At 42.7% G+C, this 15,000-nt stretch overlaps 1 protein-coding gene and 2 non-coding genes across 3 annotated transcripts in view; 1 reads left to right on the plus strand and 2 right to left on the minus strand.

The window, feature by feature from the left end:
* LOC123511483 (XK-related protein 6-like) overlaps positions 1–15,000 on the minus strand; it is a 30,225-nt gene that overhangs the window by 9,161 nt on the left and 6,064 nt on the right. Inside the window, exons 2-6 of the mRNA XM_045267421.1 lie at positions 6,845–6,991; positions 4,191–4,410; positions 1,777–1,869; positions 457–516; positions 1–32 (exon numbers count right to left, since the gene is read on the minus strand). The exon at positions 1–32 is cut by the window's left edge and continues 102 nt beyond it. Coding sequence (XP_045123356.1) covers positions 1–32; positions 457–516; positions 1,777–1,869; positions 4,191–4,410; positions 6,845–6,893 — 454 coding nt within the window. The 5' untranslated portion in view covers positions 6,894–6,991. The remainder of the gene's footprint in view (positions 33–456; positions 517–1,776; positions 1,870–4,190; positions 4,411–6,844; positions 6,992–15,000) is intronic.
* Positions 12,030–12,111, plus strand: Trnas-aga. The gene has a single exon. It is a non-coding gene; the product is annotated as a tRNA-Ser (tRNA).
* Positions 12,310–12,391, minus strand: Trnas-aga. The gene has a single exon. It is a non-coding gene; the product is annotated as a tRNA-Ser (tRNA).

The raw sequence follows: 15,000 nt of genomic DNA on the forward strand, positions 1-15,000 counted from the left end.
ATACTCCCAGGGTCACCATTTCATCCAGGAACCTGTGACGGTGGTAGGCTTGTTTTGAAGTTTTTGGGTTATCAAGGAACAACGATGCACTTCAAGCTTATACACTTCAAGGTGGTTAATTGGGCGTCGTGGAGCGTAACAAGATGTGGGGGGCGGGGATATTAAAGGTGATGATGATAATGACGGGAAGAAAGAAAGAAAGAAAAAAAAGAATGAGAATAATAGCACATCATCATTATACCTTCTCGTGCCACAACAAAACATGCTTTACGGAAATCTCACTATTAATATCACCACCACCTCCTCCTCCTCCTCCTCCTCCTCCTCCTCCTCCTACAACAACTTCAACAACAACAACAACAATAACAACTAACTACTACTACTACTACTACTACTACTACTACTACTACTACTACTACTCTCCTTTCCCCACTTCCTCCTCCTCCTCCTACCTACCTAATGCCGTCCTCCCAGTTCTCCTTCTCTTGCATCCCGAACCGCACAGCCCGGACCAATCTGCAGAAGAATGGTTAGGCTAGGTTAAGTTAGGTTAGGTTAGGTTGGGTTAGGTTGGTTTAGGTTGGGTTGGTTTAAGCGGTGTTAAGGTTAGGTTGGGTTAGGTTAGGTGGTGTTTAGGGCCTCTATGTAGCGTAGTGTAGTGTAGTAGTGGTGGTGGTGGTGGTGGTGGTGGTGGTGGTGGAGTGTGACAAGGAGGACGCCTTCTGCTGTCTCAAATTATTCTCGTTCACAAATACATGAATATATCACATGAAAAAAAAAAAAAACCCAGAGGAAAACAACAGCAATAACGAGAGGATCTAGCGTATAGTGAACCCTGATTACGGAGAAACACTTCTACGCCGCGCTTCTTCCACACCAGACTTTTGGCTAACTCTATCACGCTTTAAGGGAACTGGCAATCAAGTGGGCCGTGTTCTTCCATTTTTTTTTCTGTTGTTGGCCATGGCCAGATACTTCTCTTGCAATTAAAAAAACACACATACACACACACACACACACACACACACACACACACACACACACACACACACACACATACACACACACACACACCCGGTGTGTGGTGTGTGCCTGGTCTCAGGCCTATCCGAAGATCGGAAATAATGAGCTCTGAGCTCGCTCCGTAGGGTAACGTCTGGCTGTCTCGTCAGAGACTGCAGCAGATCAAACAGTAAAACACACACACACACACACACACACACACGGCCCGGTAGCTCAGTGGTTAGAGCGCTGGCTTCACAAGCCAGAGGACCGGGGTTCGATTCCCCGGCCGGGTGGAGATATTTGGGTGTGTCTCCTTTCACGTGTAGCCCCTGTTCACCTAGCAGTGAGTAGGTACGGGATGTAAATCGAGGAGTTGTGACCTTGTTGTCCCGGTATGTGGTGTGTGCCTGGTCTCAGGCCTATCCGAAGATCGGAAACAATGAGCTCTGAGCTCGTTCCGTAGGGTAACGTCTGGCTGTCTCGTCAGAGACTGTAGCAGATCAAACAGTGAATTACACACACACACACACACACACACACATGCTTTCAAAAGACTATAGACGAAATTTCACTGACTATTATTCCTATCTATCTATTTATCTATTTTTACGTTTCTAGTGACAGATCAACAAAATTTCAACAATATGAATAGGAGAAGCACTCTTGAGAACCCTGCTAATCGTCTCTGTGGCCTTAGAAAATAGTCGTGGTGAGAGAGCAAAGCGTTTCAGAATACCGGGCCGAAATATACTGGATGGAGCCGAAACATACCTGATGAGGGGACTGAAGGGCAGGAAGAACACATGAACCAGCCAGCCCATTGCGCCGTCCTCGCCCTCCTCCTCCGTGGACTCCCGGTGGTGGCTAGCAGGGGAGACGAGGGCAGGGGTAGCAGGGTAGTAGGGGGATGGTAGGGTTGTTCAGTGGTTCGTGTCAGCAGGAGTTGGTGGTGACGGGGTGGCGTGTAGGAAAGAGAAGAATGAAATGTCACTGTTATGGTTGCTCAGTTAGAGATTGATGGTACTAGTAGTAGTAGTAGTAGTAGTAGTAGTAGTAGTAGTAGTAATAGTAGTAGTAGTAGTAGTAGTAGTAGTGGTGGTGGCAGCAGTAGTAGTAAAACATGAAAAGGAGGTAATAAAATAAAAGATAAAGTGATAAGATTGAGAAAGACAAAACCAAGTGTTGAGAAGACAAATGACAGAGGAAAGAATACGTACCAAGGCGAGTGGCTAACCACTTTAGTACTGGGACGCATTTTTACCTTGAGTTTGGATACGATTAGACGATTTTCACTTACATTAGGAAGAATCTATGGAGGTCAGAAGATTAATGGCCAGAATCTTCGCAATTTTAATCCACGCATAAGTTTCTGAAGGTGTGTAAAATCACCAAATAGTAAGCAGAATGCATATGGAAACACGTCATAGCACTGAAGGGGTTAAAAAGAAAGAACTACTAGGAGAGAGAGAGAAAGAAAGAGTGCTTAAAGGGGGGGGGGACGGGAAGGCAGAAGTGAGATAGAGAGACAACAGTAAGGAAAAGAGACACAAGGGAGGAGGAGAAACCGAGAGGAAAGAAACGAGAGGCAGAAACGTCAATAAAGCCAATAGTAGAGAAATACACGAAAAAAAAAAAAAAAAAAAATGAAGGAAGAAAGAAAGAAAGAAAGAAAACAAAGAGGCGATAGGTAGAAAAATCAATGAAGCGAAGAGTAAAAAGGTAAACATTATGGATGGAAAGAAAGAAAAAGGTGAACAAACCCAATTTTAGTGTGTGTTTCCTGCAAGTTCCTTTGTGTTGCATCCCTTCCTTCTGTCCGTTACTCATTTATGCACCTTTCTCTCTCAATGAACTGCTTAAACGGAGCTACAACGGAGGGGAGAGAGAGAGAGAGAGAGAGAGAGAGAGAGAGAGAGAGAGAGAGAGAGAGAGAGAACAAGAGAGGATGGAGTAACATTCTTTTCTACTAATCCACTACACCTCATACTTCAGATTAGATAGTGTGCTTATCACGAACTCCCCGCTCCCCCACCCCCACGTCCCGTCGCCTTGATGTCTAACGGATGCGAGTCTGTTGCTTGTCAAATAAGAACGTAAGGGTTGTTGCAGGAATCCTCATACATACAATACACGTGGCAGTCTCTGTATAGAACATGCGTACCTATTTCTACCATCCCAATTCATACAAGTGTCCAGCCTTGTTACAGCTGCTTACTGACTAGCCTAACCTAACCTAACCTAACCTAACCTATCATCCCAATTCATACAAGTGTCCTGCCTTGTTACAGCTACTTACTGACTTAGCATTAGATTAACGAGTGTATTCCAGGCGAGCATTTGAGAACCCGTTTATTCATGTACAAGTTGCTCCTCTTTTGTGTTCCTTTGCGTCGCTTGGAGAGAAGGAACATCACGGGAGGAAGGAATTTTGACTGAGTGACTGACTGAATTAATTGACTATGTATTGAAGCGACGAGGGGAAGGGAAGGCAAGGGAAGGAAGGAGGAGGAAGGAAAAATAACACAGGGAAGGGGAAATTTAGGGCCTCCCGTGACTCATGACTTTTGTTTCCTGCAGCTCCTGAAGGGCAGAGAGACTCGCTGGGGCAACAGACAACAGACTCCCTCCCTGTATTATCCTGGAGGGGAAGAGGGCGTCACAAAAACACTCCCTACAATTCCTAGGAAACAGCCACCGAGGGACACGTGCTCTCTCTCCTCCCTCCTACACCAAGGAGAAGATAACGTTGCTTTAGTAGTGTAGCAAAGGACTCGCATTATTTTTTCTGACTATCCTACCGGAGAAAACAGTATTACAGGAGCACTTCTACAGGCCCTTGAGAAAAAGAAAGGTTAGGATATGCTCATCCGAGAGAGAGAGAGCATACCATCACCATAACATCAACGAAACACTCCCCCTCTTCTTCGCATCCTGCAGAAGAAAACAACGTTACACAGCCACTCCTACAGAATTTAAGAATGAACAGGATAGGGCACATGGCGTCTCTCTCCTCCCACACACTCTGAAGGGAAGATAACATCACTCAAACATTCGCCAACTAGGACTGATGGATTGAGTGTTGGCGAATTAACAAGATCATGCACACGCCGCCGCTCTCAAGGAATCCGAGACACTGAGATACTGAGACACGGAAGCCTCGAAGCACCAAGACAAAACACACTCACTACTGTAGGTTCTTGAGTCCGGCGAGGAGGTGCGGCAGGAGGAAGAAGACAACGTAGAGGCCTCTGTTGACGGGCTGTTCCTCCAGGCTGTACCGCTCGGTTATGATGCTGATCTGCACGGCGTATCCCATCAAGTAGGACACCACCACCACGCCCAGCCACAGAACCTCCAGCCACGTGAACTGCCGCGCCACCCTGCTTGACGAAGACGAGGACCTGCCTGTAGGTAGGACGGCAGAAGGAGGAGAAGGTCAGGAAACGTGATTGTGTTGTTATTATTGATTATTGTCATTATTATTTTTATTACTATTGTTATTGCTAGTTTTGTTATTATTATTATTATTATTATTATTATTATTATTATTATTATTATTATTATTATTATTATTATTATTATCATCATCATCATCATTATTTGAATTTATATAAATACGTCTACTATTTACACACACAAAAAAAACATTGGTGAGCATTCTTATCTTACTTTGTTTTTAAAAGTTTTGGTTGTGCCGTCTTAACATTACGTGCATGTGCGTATGTCGAGAGAGAGAGAGAGAGAGAGAGAGAGAGAGAGAGAGAGAGGGCAGGGGGCGGGCGCCGTGGTACAGTGGAACCATGCGCGCTTTGGGGTCCGAGGGGTCTCCAAGCGCACGTGTTCGAATCCTGTCCACGGTCTGAGTGCAGGTTGGGCTTCCTCACTCATGGCAATGGTTTCCTAGCGAGTGGGCTTTGAGATAGGAGGTACTCTAAAAGAAATATCCCCTTTAGCCCATAAATTCCCATGAAAAGCCCACATGGTATGAATATATATATATATATATATATATATATATATATATATATATATATATATATATATATATATATATATATATATATATATAGAGAGAGAGAGAGAGAGAGAGAGAGAGAGAGAGAGAGAGAGCCCACCAGCTGATCTTTTCAAAACCCTTGTATCTTAATCCCACGTTCACGTTACTGTTTCCCTCTAAACACGCGGCAGACTCTTAGAATCTCTTGAAGATATCATAATCCCTTTTACTCACCTACCACGGCCTTCACCCCGTCTCTCTTCCCCTTATCTTCCCCTCCATGTAATCCAGCTGTTCTCCCTCCCTTCCCCCCGTCATGCCTTTCTTTACCTGATGGGATTCTCTAGCAAGGTAATGCCTCGGTAAGACGCTGTGATCCTGCTCTCGAGGCTGTCAGGAGCGCCGGCGCCCACCACACAACCGCTAAGCCCCCCAAGGATTATTCGGAGTGTAGCGTGGTGTGGTGCAGGCGTGTTGGTTGTGTGTGGCAATAAGGTTTTGGTGTGTGTGTGTGTGTGTGTGTGTGTGTGTGTGTGTGTGTGTGTGTGTGTGTGTGTGTGTGTGTGTGTGTGTGTGTGTGTGTGCTGTTTAGTTGTTGTTTTTTTACTCACTCATTCATTTACGTATGTATGTATGTACGTATGTGTGTGTGTGTGTGTATTTATGTAAAGTGACAAAAAACTCGACAAAAATTTCTTCTCATACTCGTGCGTGATGGTCAGACTGGGTTAGGTTGGGATGGGTTACTGGGTTGGATTGGGTTAGGTTGGGTAACTTTATTCCTAACCTAACGTAATGTAATCTGACTTAACATGACCTTATTAACTTTATCGATTTACCAGAAGATTATTAGCTCTACATTTTCATATTCTTTCCTTTCTTCTTCCGCTTTCAACTTGTCCAAAATTTTCCCTCCCCCGTGACATTGACATTTATTCCAGCACCATTTCCCTCCCCCTGTGACATTTATATTCCTCCTGTCCTCTCCACGCATTGATTTTTTCCCTAACTTTTTCCTCCTATATACATTTTTCCTCTCCTAGTTCATTTTTTTTCATTGTCATCATCACCCACTCTTCTTTCTTTCTGTAATCCGAGCAACGGCCCAAAAAGTATTAGACAGAACCTAACGAGCTTGACTCACTCCTGCAAACATTACACGCAGGTAAGAGTAATTAGCCTATGAGGAGGTAAACAGGGGTGGTGGTGGTGGTGGTGGTGGTGGTGGTAATTGGAAACAAGCGTATGTACAAAAGCGCTTCGTTATTGTGACTAATGATACTAATGATGCTGATGATGATGGCGCTAACAATACTCTCTCTCTCTCTCTCTCTCTCTCTCTCTCTCTCTCTCTCTCTCTCTCTCTCTCTCTCTCTCTTGATAAGGTTTAACAATCTCACCAACACAATATCTGTTCTTCTTTTCTTTTTTTTTTTTTTTTTCTTCTTAAAGATTGAATTTGTTTGTGAGGTTGATAACGAGGCGAAGTGTGTGTGTGTGTGTGTGTGTGTGTGTGTGTGTGTGTGTGTGTGTGTGTGTGTGTGTGTGTGTGTGTGTGTGTGTTGTAGAAAGGTATTGTATTTCCATAAGTGATTAGAAGAGCATAAGAAGAATAAAAAGAAGAAGACGAAGGAAAATAAAAAGAAAGAAAGGAGGATGAGGAAGAAGAGAAAAAGAAAGAAAAAAAAGAAGCAACAACAACAACAACAAGAGAAAACAATTGTCTAAGAAGAAAGCAAAGCAAAATTGATGTGTGTGTGTGTGTGTGTGTGTGTGTGTGTGTGTGTGTGTGTGTGTGTGTGTGTGTGTGTGTGTGTGTGTGTGTGTGTGTGCGTTACTTACTTGACTTGGGGTGGTGTGTGACGTAGCTGTCGATGTCACGTGACGGCATTTTGGCTGTGATGTCGCGACGCAGAGAGAGAGAGAGAGAGAGAGAGAGAGAGAGAGAGAGAGAGAGAGAGAGAGAGAGAGAGAGAGAGAGAGAGAGAGCTGGTTGCCTTCCTTCTCTCACTTTCTCTAATGTTCCTTCTTCCTCGTTCTCACTTTTTTCTTTCTTTCTTTCTTTCTTTCTTTTAACTTTTTCCCTCTCTTTTTCTTTCCGGCGTTGTGTCAGAGGCGGTGTTGTTGAGTTGCTTATCTCTTTTTTATCACACTTCCTTGTCTCTCTTTTTTTATTATTTATTCGTTTTCTCTTTATCTTTCACTTTTTGTCTTTGCGTTCACTTCCTTCTCTCCAGGATTTGTATAGTTTTTTTTTCTTTCTTACTTATTTCTTTTTCTATTTTGTCTTTGTCTGTCTTTTCATGTATTTTTTCACAACAGTGGTAGAAATAATGGGTTTTTTTTCTATTTTCGTTATTCTCTCCTTTTTTTTTTTCTTTCCTTCTTATTTTTCCATTCACTTGATTCGTCAGCCTATGAGAGTCTGGCGTTTCTTATACTGCAGTGGATAAAGAAACATGATTATCTCACTTATTCCTCTTTAACCCCTTCAGAACCATGACGCGTCCCCTTATTCATTCTGCTTACTATCTCGTGATTTTATACAGCTTCAGAAACTCATGTGGGGGATTAGAATAGTGAACTGTTGCCATTAATCTTCTGACCTCCATAGACCCTTCCTAATATCAATGAAATGGTCTAATCGTACACAAATCTCAAAGTAGAAATGTGTCCCAGTACTGAAGGGGTTAACATCCTTTTCTCTCACACTTAAGGCCATATTTTTAAACGCTTTGCTCTTCCACCGCGACAGAGATGACTTGCCGAGATCTTAAGAGTGTTTCTCCTCTTGATAGTACAGAAATCTCATTAATATGTCACTAAAACTGTAAGAAATACCCTTGTAAATCCGTTTAACTTCAACTGAGGCTTTGAAGGGAGTGGAGATATGGCAGTGTATCAGAATAGAGTCCTCATTGTGATGAAAATATTGACTCACGCTTCAATAGTTAATCCTTTCTAGCACAATGTCACAGGTACGGTGCTCGACACGCTGCCCACGCCTCTGATTGAAGATACACGGGTTTTCAAAGGTGTTTTCGTGACTCTAATGACAGATTTATTGTATTTATATATCATCAACTGGAGAAACACTTCTGAGAGCACGGCTAAGCATTTCTGTGGCCTTTGAAAATAGTTGTGGTAGGAGACTAGAGCGTTTCGGAACACTGGACACAGTTGACGGGTGGGAGAGGCAGGTGGTCACATTCCAATACTAAACACACACACACACACACACACACACACACACACACACACACACACACACACACACACACACACACACACACACACACACACACGATGCATCACATTCTACGTAACACCTCAGAAAGATAAACTAGAATGAGTGTTAGTAGACTTAGCATTACCGCACCTGAGAGAGAGAGAGAGAGAGAGAGAGAGAGAGAGAGAGAGATCTAAACAAAACAAGTTATCGTCACCAGTAAGTATTGACCCATCACTCATTATCACATCTAAATACTGACTTTATCTTGACGTCCATGTGATCGAGACGTCGCCAGTGTGTGTGTGTGTGTGTGTGTGTGTGTGTGTGTGTGTGTGTGTGTGTGTGTGTGTGTGAGAGAGAGAGAGAGAGAGAGAGAGATGCATATCATAGAGTAACCCCCTTGACTCAGCCGTAAACTAGAGCTGGGTATAGAACAAGGAGGCTGACTTAGTGTGTAGCTTCCTTGACAAACAGGATAAGAGGCAACAGCGGGCAGGATGGAGCCAGGGTGAACGGTCTCCACTGCTGAGCTGAGCGAACACTGCAGCAAAACTAACACAACATCCCGGTGCTAGAAGGGTAGAGCCTCGTGAATCAGGAAAAACAAAAACAAAAAAACAAACAAACTTATTGCTCCGGTAACGTGTGTGTGTGTGTGTGTGTGTGTGTGTGTGTGTGTGTGTGTGTGTGTGTGTGTGTGTCATTTAGTTATTTGTTAGTTTAGGCTAGGTAAGCATTTACTATGTTCTAGCAAACCACCACCACTACCACCACCACCATCACAGATTACAGAGATATGACAGATAAGTAATCATGACAAAGCGGACACCAGCAGCACACCGCCGGGGCTTAGCAAGGGCCATCCATCCATCCTTCCCTCCATTCATCCATTCGTCCATCCATTTATACATTCATTATTTAACTAACCCCTTCAGTACCATGACGGGTTTCCATATTCATTCTGCTTACTATTTGGTGATCTTATACAGCTTCAGAAACTTATGTTTGGGGGATTAAAATAGTGAAGACTGTGGCCATTAACCTTCCGACCTCCATAGACCCTTTATAATGTAAATGAAATGGTCTAATCGCACACAAATCTCAAGGTAAAAATGTGTGTCCCAGTATTGAATGGGTTACGATATCCATCCATCCATCCATCCATCCATTTATCCATCAGTGCATTAATGAAGCGTGTGATGCATGTGATGATATATTTATTTCGTTATTCACACACACACACACACACACACACACACACACACACACACACACACACACACACACACACACACACACACACACACACACACACAAGGGGTTACTTCCTCGTGCGTAGTTGTATTCATTGTGCTGTAAGTTTCAAAGCCAGAGCCACACTTCTCCCTATCATCATCTCTACATTGAGCAATCCACCTTCTGTCTTACTTATACACTCTTCCTCTCTACCAAGTCCTTTAGGATACTCGAGTATTTACACTTTTTACTGGGAGAAAGATGTGTGTGTGTGTGTGTATTGGTCTGAGTGGCGTAAACAGGGTCTTTGATAAGCTCTTGGTGTTCTGGCCTGGTTATCTATTTACATTCTTGTGGTCTGAGTTATCGGTAAAATATGGACTAAAAATACTGCTTAATTAAATTTTCGTTGTCGCCACTTCACTTTGCCGTAAGAACATAAGAACATAATGGAAGCTTTCTGGATGGACCCCCTCTCAGGATGTGCTGATTATTATTATTATTATTATTATTATTATTATTATTATTATTATTACTATTATTATCATCATATTTATAAAAGAAAAACCGCACACACACACACACACACACACACACACACACACACACACACACACACACACACACACACACACACACACACACACACACACACACACACACACACACACACACACACAACCTTCATATACTTTCTAAAATTCGATGCTAATACTTTGCAGCGACACTAACGGCTTGGAGTGTTACAGAAGTGCCCGGCGTGACTTGGAACGTAAACAAAAGGAGTACAAGAAGCCTACACGTGGCAATCCCTTTAGACTAGCACACCTGGCTCTTTCCATTTGTCCTTCCCTTCCATGTGTTCGTCAAGTGTTGTTCCAAAGCTACCTATTGACTCGCCACCAACGACCTGCTTACTGAGTCCATTCCATCTGATAACTGCTGCAAGTGATTCGTTCGATTACTGAGTGTTCTAAATCATTGCTGAATATGATTGCGTGTGCTTTGTGCTGAGAGAGAGAGAGAGAGAGAGAGAGAGAGAGAGAGAGAGAGAGAGAGAGAGAGACTTCCACTTTCCTTTAAGCTTTCAATTACTGGCGTTTAGAAAATGAACCCAGCCTAATGTAACAGTCTTAATGTAATCTAACCTAACTTATCCTGTGTATTAATCTCTCTCTCTCTCTCTCTCTCTCTCTCTCTCTCTCTCTCTCTCTCTTTGTTCCCGGGTATAATTATTCTGTCCACTCTCCCCGGTTAATTAGAACACTTATTACTTTCCCTTTGTGTTGATTACTTTATGATGATGAGACCGTGTGTGTGTGTGTGTGTGTGTGTGTGTGTGTGTGTGTGTGTGTGTGTGTGTGTGTGTGTGTTTTGTTTGCTAATCATTAAGTAGTTGGATTCAATATTATTCGTTGGTATCACTGTTGCTGTTGGTGATGAAAAAAACTGCAGTGATGATGGTGATGATGGTGCGGACAGTGGTGCTTATGGTGGTGACGCTAATGATAATGGTGAGAATGATGGTGATGGTGGTGATGATAGTACTAATAGTAATGATAGTAATGATCGTGATAATATGAAAATAACAATAATGGTAGTAGTAGTAGCAGCAGCAGCAGCAGCAGCAGCAGCAGCAGTAGTAGTAGTAGTAGTAGTAGTAGTAGTAGTAGTAGTGACGGGTTCAACAGTCTTAATCTCAATATTTATATTAATTTCCACTATTTATTTCCCTTTCGGTCAATTTATCTTTCATTTTCATCGTTAGAGATATTTAGAAGTTCTTTTTTTGTCTAGCATTGAATGACTTCCTCAAAGATTAGTTCATTGATTCATTGATTCATGTTTTCTAATTCACGTTCTCTTTCTTCGTTTTCTTTCTTATTTACGTATTCTGACTGACTTTTTTCTTATTGACGTTTTCTGATTGACGTTTTTTGATTCCCGTTTTCTTATTTACATTTTCTTATTTACATTTTCTCTATCGTCTTTATCCTTTTCCATCGTCATAATTTTATCCTTTATTTTCATTTCACTGTTTCTGTTTTCCCATTTTCTTCATTTTTAGTTCATCTTTTTCCATCTTTCCTGTTCCTTCTAAGTTATTTTCATCACCCTCACTTTTTTTTTTTTTTTCCTGGTTTGTCCCCTTTCTAATTCACCAGATGTTTTCCCCACAATGTCTCTTCACACACACACACACACACACACACACACACACACTGTACAGAAGCACTAGACAGCCGCCACTACTACCGCCACAAGCTCACACTGGCTCTCTCTGCTGTCTCCTTTCCTTGTCTCCTGTTAGATATGATAACATGCAGGGCCTGGCCAATCACTGATTACACACACACACACACACACACACACACACACACACACACACACACACACACACACACACACACACACACACACACACACACACACACACACACACACACACACACACACAGGCGCGCGCGTATATGTACACAATTAATTATAAATATGCATGCGTGTGACTGACTAAGCATTTAAATATTTATAACTAGTCATTCTTTCATATAATATCAAGCAGTGATGGCCGAGTGGTTAAGGCGTCTGACTAGAAATCAGATGGGATCTTCCCGCGTAGGTTCGAATCCTACTCACTGCGTTGTTAAAAGAGTGTATCTTTTATTATTAATCTAATGTTTTGTTTAGAGGTTAGCCAAACATGGAACTATTCAAAATGATGTATAGAATTGTATATATGTAAATCACTTGCATTATTTTACAGTCTTACTAATAAACCGTCGTGTCGGATGGTCAACACACAAAAATCTTTGTTCATCAAAGAGATTCTTCAATGTGTCGCAGTGAGTAGGATTCGAACCTACGCGGGAAGATCCCATCTGATTTCTAGTCAGACGCCTTAACCACTCGGCCATCACTGCTTACTTAACATAAAAGTTGTAACCTGCAAGTTCCTCCACCACCACACACACACACACACACACACACACACACACACACACACACACACGAAAGTGGTTAGGTAGGAGAAAGTGTGTCAGTGAGTGAGAAAGGTCAGAGTGGTGTCAAGACACCGTGGATTGTGTGACGTCGCGCGTCACTCAAACACTCAAGCAGCGCTAATTTAAGACAGTTGGCTTGGCGGAAGCACAGTGAGTCAAATCTGGTATAAAGTCTGTTAGTTGCTTGGATGTTGAGGCGATTAACATGAGTTCAGTTGGTTTTAATAGACTGTAGAATGCTAGAGGCGTTAGTCTACCTTCTCAATTTACTGCAGTGCTTGTGTTCGATGACACTTTATGTTTAGGAGACCGACAAGTGTATAGGGGACTGACAGGTCCTTGATTAGCTTATCTTTGCCTGTTGATGGACTGCAAACTACTATCCATGTGTATCTCCTTGCTAGATTTACTGCACAGCTTGTGTTCGATGACTCATGATTTCTTGGAGACTGAGTGGCCTTAATAGGCTTACCTCTGCCTTCTCATGGACTGTACCATACCGAACACCTTACTTACCTACTAAATATACCATGGTGCTAAACTCATATCTGCCTTTTACTGAGTGTAAAGTACCAGAGACGGTATCTGCCTACTAAATGCTCTACCGCACGTGTTTCATGACGTACCAGTTTGTGGGACCGATATTCTTTGATCAGGGAAGGAAGGCTATGGCAGGATGGCGCGCGTGTCATGTCTGAACCCTTGCCTTCCTCCTTCATTCATTCTCGCTGCCTGGCGTCTATTGGGAGGGAATGATGCAGAGGGAGATGGTTGCCGCTGTGTTGGGAGGCGCGCACCGGGTGGCTGGCTGAGTGTCGGTGGGTATTATTAGCGCCTGCCGAGACACGTATTCGCGGCCTACTGTTACACACACACACACACACACACACACACACACACACACTTACACAGTTATATAGATACAGTATACTTTTAAACTCGGCTAAATTTATTCCAGTAACAAGTGACATACCTTCATTACCATTCCAAGGGCTGAAATATTACTGGACTCATAATAATATTCTAGAACCTATTCAGTCACCACCAGATTCACAGTGACACTATTGAAAACCTATATAGCTTCTACTGGAACTTATTATGCTATTAGTGAAATAATGAAAACACCCTTTAAGACCTCGACTAATACTTGCATCATGAACATACTCTTAAAATCCCTTATAAGTTAGACTAGATTCACTACAACCTCTTAAACTATCACAGGAAACCACGAAAACATCTTTGAAAACTATCACAACCTTTAATACAACCTTTTAAACTATCACAGGAACCACGAAAACACAACCTTTAATACAACCTCTTAAACTATCACAGGAACCACGAAAGCACCTCTGAAAACAACCACAACTTCTACTACAACCTCTTAAACTATCACATGAACCACGAAAACACTTTGAAAACCACCACAACCTTTAATACAACTTCTTAAACTATCACAGGAACCACGAAAACACAACTTCTACTACAACCTCTTAAACTATCACATGAACCACGAAAACACCCTTCAAGATCCCCACCAACTTCCACCAAATCGTGTTGAGCGTAACCCAGATAGGACCCTCGAAACTTTTGAGAATGCAGTGCAATATTTCATGGCCGTTGCAAGCCCCGGGACGAGACTAAATTGGATTCTTCTGAGACAGTCGAGAAACAGTGTTGTAGTAGGTTGCATGTTGTTGGTACGCGCGATTCTCTCCTGTGTGTGTGTGTGTGTGTGTGTGTGTGTGTGTGTGTGTGTGTGTGTGTGTGTTCTGCCCTGGCCTTGACCCCCGGAAGGATGATAGCTGCTACGAATGCTTATTTGTGTCTCCATATCCGTGTTCACATTTTACTCCTTTATCTTTCTTTCCTTCTTGCTTTGAATTTGCTTGTGATTCGGAAAAAAATAAATAAATAAAAAGCAGAAAAATGAAAACTGAAAGAAATATGATACATAGATAAACAAATGAATAAATGAGGTTGCTAGATAGATACATAGATAGATAAATGGATGGATGGGTAGATAGAATTAGGCTGTAATGAAGAAGGGAAGGACGAGGGAAGGAATGGTGTAAAATAAGAAGAGTGAGACTGTGTGGATGGAGGTGAAGAGGTAGGGAAAGACAGGGAGAAGGGGAGTAATCTGGGTGACTTATTGTATATATGCACAGAAAGAAGGAGGTGAGGCAGTAGGAATAAAGGCAGGGAGAGGAGAGAGGGGGAAGGCAGGAAGGTGACACTGTATGAAGGAAGGCAAGAAGGCAGTGTGATGGGGCAGTAGTAACACACAGACGGATGAAGCGAAAAAGAGGCAAGCGAGCGTGGTGGTATCTGTGTCAAGAGGTTTATCATATCAGAACGCATCCCGTCTCGTTATCAGCATTACCCCAGCTGGCGGTCTTATCGTTACCCACCACGGCTCACCACAGCGCGCTCCTACTGTATTACACACACACACGCGCGCGCACACACACACACACACACACACACACACACACACACACACACACACACACACACACACACACTAG

The sequence above is a fragment of the Portunus trituberculatus genome, chromosome 31 (assembly GCF_017591435.1).
Source record: "Portunus trituberculatus isolate SZX2019 chromosome 31, ASM1759143v1, whole genome shotgun sequence".
Lineage (NCBI taxonomy): Eukaryota > Metazoa > Arthropoda > Malacostraca > Decapoda > Portunidae > Portunus > Portunus trituberculatus.